Raw genomic sequence first — 7,546 nt, 5'->3', positions numbered from 1 at the left:
TAAGTAAGGGAAAATATGTTTCTGAGGGACAGATTTCAGACAGATAAGAGAAAAACAAAACACAGAGGAAGGATAAAGTAACATTTGCATTTGCCTCCTTATACTGCTACATTCTAAGAAATAATATATTTTCTCTGTGAAATGTGACCAAATATACCCTAAGAAAGAGGCAAGATGTCTGCATTTATCTTTTAAGACTTAGGGAATTTTACAACTACTGGGTAACTGATGTTGTTAGCATTGGGTAGACCCAGCTCTTCTGGACTGTGGTGCATGATAATGATCCCTGTTTGGTGTACAGAAAGATGGGGAGATAGATTGAAATAAAGAAAGAGGTAGAGTTCTTAGCCTGTGATGGGAAGAGTGAAATAGCTGAGAGCCATCTTAAAGGTTAGGGCCTCGATTAGTAAGGATTCTTGAGGGAAAATTGCATGGAATGATTAATGTTCTTGGGTTAGCAAGAAGGTCAGCAGGTCAGGATTTCCAGATAGGACAAATTAGTTGCTTGGTGATATAGGGACACAGAAGAAAGCTCCTGTTAGCAGTAGGCCCTTTACGTCAGCTAATTTGTTTTGAAGTACCTCACTTTGACCCTAGAAAGCTTTCCAGAGCCATTTTTGACATTCTGAGGAGCATTCAGTCTTTCAAACTGAGAAAAAGTTTGACTTTTAAGAAATTCATTGGATTTAGAAATAGAGATAGTTGCCAAGTTGGCAAAATCATGTTCTCATTTTATTTATATATCCATGGAAGAGATTGATTCACCTTCCAGTTTAGACTTCAGACTCACATTTAGCAAATGACAAATGACTGAAACTAGCAATGTTGTTGCTTTTAAAATAATAGTTATGCAGGATTTCTAATCTTGTGGAGATCATTTTAAGGCCATATTCAACTATTGCCTTGCTGATTCCAGCCAGTTGCTCAGTTGTTTACATTATAACTCAGAACTAAAGTCTCCATTGGAATGACCTGGTTGCTACCTGACTTCTTTTCACCGTAAGAAGGGCAACTAAGGAGTAAAACAATGATTTAAAGATGTGATAAGATAAAAGATGTAGCAAACCATGAAAGTTTATTTTGGAGTACAATGGTAGAAAGAGTGTTCTAGAAATAATCTGTAGTTAAACCCTGTCAAAGGGGTATTAGAAAGAAATTTAAAATCATCTGTTTTTCAATTATCATTAGATGTTCGGAAAGCCTACTGGGTGGGATGCTCTTGGATGTGTCCTATACACCCCCTGCCAGACCCCTAAATCCTTTTGGGCTATTTGGAAGATGTGGATGATTTTTAAGGGATTATGTAAACTGAATATCATTATACTTAATTATCAGACAAATTTATATAAGCACTTGGTGTTTCCAGATGTAAGAAAAATGCACACTTCCAGTAGAGAAGGAGAATGGCGTAAACAGAATGAACATTGAACTGGGAAGGAAAGTTAACTGCTATTAATTGACTTAATGATTTTGTATAAGTGATTTCATCGCCTTGAGTTTTCTCTTCAAGTTAGGGTATGTGGGACTGGGGGTTTGGAAAGGGGAAGAGGTTGGCGGTCTAGATTGCTGAGGTTCATTCTACCAAGAAGACACTATGTTTCCTTCTGGAGCTTCTTTGAGGCTGGGTCTATTGTTCCTTTGGTTGCAATGGTGGTGGAATGGTGCTATCACCCTTTAGGAAAGTGCATTAGGTCAGAAGGCCAGCTGAGTTTAGTGTCAAGTCATTTTGGGGCTATTAGAATGGTCTTTGAGTAACTAATGGAGATATCTAGCCTTCCCTTCTTCCCCTTTAGAGTGCCATTTAGCTATTAAGCTGCTTTATTGATTTTGTTTCTAGTTTCCCCTTAAGAACAGATAAAGAGGTAAAATCATGAAACCTTTTTGTGAAGAGGTTACTGAGTCTTAATTAAGGTCCAATACTCAGTTCAAAGAGGTGATTCTCAAAGTGTGGTTCCTGGATAGCAGTATCACTCAGAATCAGCATTACCTGGGAACTTAATGGACACACAAATTCTCAGGCCCTATCTCAGACACACTACATCAGCAACTCTGGGTGGAGTCCAGCAATCTGTTTTCAGACGCCCACTAGGGGATTCTGCTGCCTGCTACAGTTTGAGAATCACTGCCCTAATGTTAATATAGCTAGTAGGAAGGAAGCTTTTATTGGATTGCTAGAACACTAGAAAGGGTAGGATCTTCCCAAAGTGGAACTTGAGGAATTTCTAGATTCTCAGAATACCTAGGTAGAGGCCTCCCCAATGGAAGGCCAAAGCTTCAGTTTCTGTTTCTGGGAAGGCAGAGCCAAGACTTGAGGGTCAGTGTGGTCAAAGTTTCAGGCCTGGGCCCAGGTCCAGGGTCATAGAGAACCCTTTTCCCAGCTCCTTTCTGCACACAAAGAGGCGTAATTGTTGGAAATGTGAATAGAGCATGGATTCAAGTCTTAGTTCTGGATGGTCCTTATCCAGCTGTCAGACCTTTGGGAAATTACTTCATTTCTCTGAGCCTCAGTTCTTCATCTTTTGTGCTAATACATTCTGCAAAGCATCGTTGGGTGGTTTATTTGCCCCAAAAGCAATTTATGTGCCATGCACATAGCAGATACTCAATAAAAACTCTTTCCCTTGTTCCCTGGCTACCTAGGACTAATATTCATTTGGTTCAGAGTGGGACTGGTCACAACCATTCTGACTGGCAGATGCCCATTCTGTATCTTTTTATTTTGCATATCAGCCCTGGTTTTCAGGAATATAAACAGATTTTATATAGGAAAGATGTGGGTTGTCTTATTATCACAAACCTAGGGTAAGTTAAAAGGTTTATTTAAACAGATGAAAAATAATGTTAATATTTAAGATTTTGAGAAAATGAGACTGCAACTTTTTAAAAAAAATAAATTGATCACATTTAAGTTTTGTAATATGACTGTTCCACACTGGTAACATCTAGCAAAATCTTTTCTTGTTTTCTCGGGAACCCTTGACAGACACTTGATGAAATGCCAATGATCAGAGTTCCATGACAGTGTAAGAATGATTGGCCATGACTGGTTCTGGCTGTTGAAACCAGAATTGACAATAGTCCCAACTCAGTGCTAGGGGGCGCTATGCTGCAGCTCTCAGAGAGAGCAACTGGTTACTTCTGCAGTTCTCAGACAGAGCAAGTGGTTACCCCTGAAGTGTCCTCACCATGGAAGAGCATTACTGAATGTGCGCTGAGGAGAACTTGGAATCTATTCTGCATAAGATTTTTTCAGAGAGGTATTGGTACATTAATAACTTGCATTTGCCACCTTGACAACTTTTTCAAATGTGAAATCCATAGCATAAAACTCCTCTTTCATTTTTGTCCTTAATTCTAAAAAGCGAGTTCTGAAAGACTCACCTTTTGTCCATCAAAATATCACTTAAAAGCTCCAATTCTCCAGCCCTTTTCCGTTGCCTGCAGATTTTCTACTTTGACATTTCATTAACAGCTCTGGGGAAATGTCTGAAGCAGTCAGTTGTCGTTCCTGAAGCCCAGGTGCAGTTTTACACAACGATCAGTGTTCTGCTGGTTACATTCTGGTTAAATGAAACTGTGTAAAATAGAATGTAAAAGAAACAAATTACCTATAATCCATTTCCTTGGGGGGACCAGGTTTCAGCCATCTATTAATTTTTTTTAAATGTGGGCTTCTTTGAAGGCACTCATTTTTTTGGGTACAGCTTTTCCATTTTAGGAACTGTATGCCTTATCTAATTTGTTTCCTACTTGATTTTATAGCCTATTTTCAAACCCCAGCTATGACTAGTTACTGAATTTGTATTTTACTTATCTTTTATGCTTTAACATTTCAAGTATTGCATTCCAAATTCTAATAGCCAACATTTCTCAAATGTTTATTTCAAAAGAAACAGAAGATGGATTCTCTTCCAAAAAACATACATGATATTTAGGAAAGCAGAGCACACGCAGATAAATAACCTAAAAATTATTTTCTTGAAGCAATAAATCGGTATTGTAAAGATTTGTTTCCAAAAATGAACAATGTTCAAGGAGAACTAAATGGAAAAATGAATGGAATCAGGCAGAGTACTCAAAAAGGCTTCCTGAAGGCTGGGAACTTTATTTTGGGTTTTGATAAGAGCACAAGTTTGGGAGAAAAGTTGGGAGTGGACATGTTAGGCAAAAAAGATACCTGACTTATGTGCAGGGGAAGGAAAACAGACTTTATTTCAGATAGTTCTACAACAACCTACAACCATTAAAACAATGGCTCATTTCTTCTTAGGTTGTAAAATTTAAAAAAACAAACAGGGAAAAGTATTGAATAAACAATCCATCATATCTACCGCTCACTTCTTTCTTCTGATGTATTGAAAATCCCAGCTATATTTTATTTATAAAGAATAGCCCCCAAGTGTTCTAATATTGTCTATGCTTTATAATTTTTCTCCAAATTTTACTTACAATATCATTTTTCTTCTAATTCTTTTAAATAATTTTTGGTTTTGATTTCTTAAAAGACACTAAACAATTGTAGACAAGGCAAAGTTTGTGTACTAATATTAACTATATGACTATCTGCCATCTGTTTTTTTTTTTTTCTCCTAAGTGGAACAGACTTCCTTCCAGAAAAATTTACAGCAGTCACAAACTGCTGTTTATGGCCATTTTAGAGATAAAATTCCATAAACTCAAGTTAGCACTTACATTTTATAAGTGCTACTTCCAAGTCAATGCTGGGGAATTAAAACCAACATACCACTGTGTTCTCTGAAGTGGAGGCATATTTTATCTGCTTATTATTGACAGTGAGAAATGACTCTCTCAATGCAGAGAAATATTTCAGTGATGCGGAGCAAAGGTGACTTCCTGTTTTGTTTTAGGTTTTGTTTCCTACTCTTCTCAATGAGGGCTGTCTTTTCTGACTTTCTGTGATCCTTTTGCTCAGTGATTTCCCATTGAAAGTGCAGGATGCAACTGCCTCTGCAGGTCATTCCGTTTACAAAATACTCTGAAAGGGAGGGTACTGAGGGGAGAAGGAGGGAAAAGGGTGCTCATTAGTGGGAGGATCGGACCACTAGGGGATCTGTTTTCTGTTTTCTCTTCTAGATTGAATTCATCTGTATGGAAAGGGAAAGAATTTTTTTCATCATCTTCATCATCATCTGTGTGGTGCAATTTTCCTACATATTTCTTTCAAGTATTAGGTGAATCTGGGAGTGAGAAGAATTAGACATAAATGACATTTTATTTTAGTGAATAAAATCAGGGAAAAAAAAGTTCAAGCATTTTAAAGCAGTTTAAAATCTTATGCTTAAAAGCAAAACGGAAAAGTTGTAGTTCCACAGGACAAAGAAAACACTAAAAGAAAAATAAAATAAAACACCTTGCTCCTTGCTTCTGGTGGCCTATTTATAATCATGCATAGCAGTTTCTTTTCTTTTTATGAAAGGCAATTTCTCCCCACCTAGTTATTGAAAATGCAGACCTCTGTTATCACTAGCTCTGGGTTGATAAGGATCCTCCACTGCTCAGTTGTCCATCTTATCTGCAGTTGTCCATGTTATCTGGGACTTGGACATTAAAGTGATATTGTTTAAGCCTTTCCAGCTCAGGTGTCTCCTCAGAGGTAGAGCTGAGGTTTGCTTCAAGAAAGTATCCCCAGAGCATGAGAGCCTGGGGTGGGTCCCCAAGTGGAGACTCCAGGGGACTCCTCAGAGAGGAACTAGAATGGGCTTTTTAGTGAGGGTCTGGAGGCTCATATTTGGGAAAAGGGGGTTCCCCAGTGGAGGACAACGAAAGGCTCCCAGTTTTGGGGTGAGGAAGAGGCAGGCTCCCCAACGGGGTCGGCGTTGCCTTGGGTTACCGCAGCCGCTGGCTTCTCAAGACCCCGCTCCCCAACTTCTCCAACCCACAGATCTCTTTTCCCCCAATCTTCCACCCCCTTACTGGGAAAAGGAGCAGGCTTTGGAGGCCTGGGACAGCACGGGCGGGGGCGGAGCTTCCTCTGGGGCCCCGAGGTGGGAAAGCAGCAGGGTCCGAGGCAAACACCTCCCTGCGAGGGTCTTGCAGCCAGAGCTCACACCAAGAGTTAGATCTTCTTCCCCAGCCTACAGGACTTGCAAACTCATATTGCCTGGTCCCCTGCGTTAGAATTTTTTCGGCTTTCCCCTTGTCCCTTTTCTGTCCACCCCCGCCTCCCGCTCCCCATTCCCCACTTTGGAGAATTTAACGCTTGTTTTAGTGATTTTGTGATCTAAGTAATGTGACACCCCAGAGCTGCAACTTTCTTGGATGAATTCTACTTTTGTTTTTATTTCTCCCTCGCTTCCTCTTTTTTCTCTCGCCTCTGATTAATCTGCGAAGTCGGACGCTGCTGCCAGAGAGAGAGAAATAAATAGACGCGGCTGTCCCAGAAGGCTTAGACGTTGGGAAAGAGCAGCCAGAGAGGCAGCAGCAGTAGTAGAGGGGCGGCGGCTGGAACTGGGCGAAGCTCGTGGGACCCCATTGGGGGAATTTGATCCAAGGAAGCTGTGGGATTGCGAGGGGAGGAGAAGCTACCAGATCATTGTGTCCACCTCAAGGGGAGAGGAGGAGACGGCGGAGCGGGCCTCTAGACGGCCACGGAACTGCTGCACCCTGCCCCATCCTGCCGGGATCATGGTCTGCGGCAGCGCGGGAGCGATGCTGCTGCTGCTACGAACCGGGCTGCTAGTCCTGGCTGCGCTCTGCTTGCTCCGAGTGCCCGGAGCCCGGGCTGCAGCCTGTGAGCCCGTCCGCATCCCCCTTTGCAAGTCCTTGCCCTGGAACATGACCAAGATGCCCAACCACCTGCACCACAGCACCCAGGCCAACGCCATCCTGGCTATCGAGCAGTTCGAAGGTCTGCTAGGCACCCAGTGCAGCCCGGATCTGCTCTTCTTCCTCTGTGCCATGTACGCGCCCATCTGCACCATCGACTTCCAGCACGAGCCCATCAAGCCGTGCAAGTCTGTGTGCGAGCGGGCCCGGCAGGGCTGCGAGCCCATCCTCATCAAGTATCGCCACTCGTGGCCGGAGAGCCTGGCCTGCGAGGAACTGCCGGTGTACGACCGCGGTGTGTGCATCTCTCCCGAGGCCATCGTCACCGCGGACGGAGCCGGTGAGTACTGATACTCTCCCCTGCCTTCCAGCCACTTTACTTCTTGGAGACCTTGTTACCCGCCTTCCTTCCTCCTAATTCTTTTTCCTTCTGGTCACTTCTCTTAATCTCTCCCTTAATCACTGCTGCATCAAGCACCATTCCCTTTTTAGCTCACCTTATTACCCTTCCAAGTGAATGCCCTTTATTCTGATAGGTGATTTGTCTTCTAAATCACTCCATTCATTCCACTCACATGACACTTCTACCCGACACTGACCCCTCACTTTCCACCTTCCCTACGTGGATGTAACCATGTTTTGCATAGAATGCTGTTTTCTTACTTTCTTAATTTGTTTAGAATCACCACGCTTTCTTGCCTCATTCTCCCATTCTTATGAATTCTCAGCCAACAGGTTTCTTTCTCTTCAGTGTTTTAGC

The 7,546-nt window shown here is 42.1% G+C and overlaps 1 protein-coding gene across 2 annotated transcripts in view; it reads left to right on the top strand.

Annotated features, from left to right (window-relative positions):
* Positions 1–6,103: 6,103 nt before the first annotated feature.
* The window catches only part of FRZB (frizzled related protein), a 37,870-nt gene continuing 36,427 nt past the window's right edge, over positions 6,104–7,546 (top strand). For both annotated transcript variants that reach the window (XM_037850227.1, XM_037850226.1), the window contains exon 1: positions 6,104–7,126. In XM_037850227.1, the coding sequence (XP_037706155.1) occupies positions 6,646–7,126 (481 nt within the window). In that variant the 5' untranslated portion in view covers positions 6,104–6,645. The remainder of the gene's footprint in view (positions 7,127–7,546) is intronic.

This window comes from Choloepus didactylus, chromosome 9 (assembly GCF_015220235.1).
Source record: "Choloepus didactylus isolate mChoDid1 chromosome 9, mChoDid1.pri, whole genome shotgun sequence".
In the NCBI taxonomy this organism is placed as follows: Eukaryota; Metazoa; Chordata; class Mammalia; order Pilosa; family Megalonychidae; genus Choloepus; species Choloepus didactylus.
This window is presented reverse-complemented; position numbering and strand designations above follow the sequence as displayed.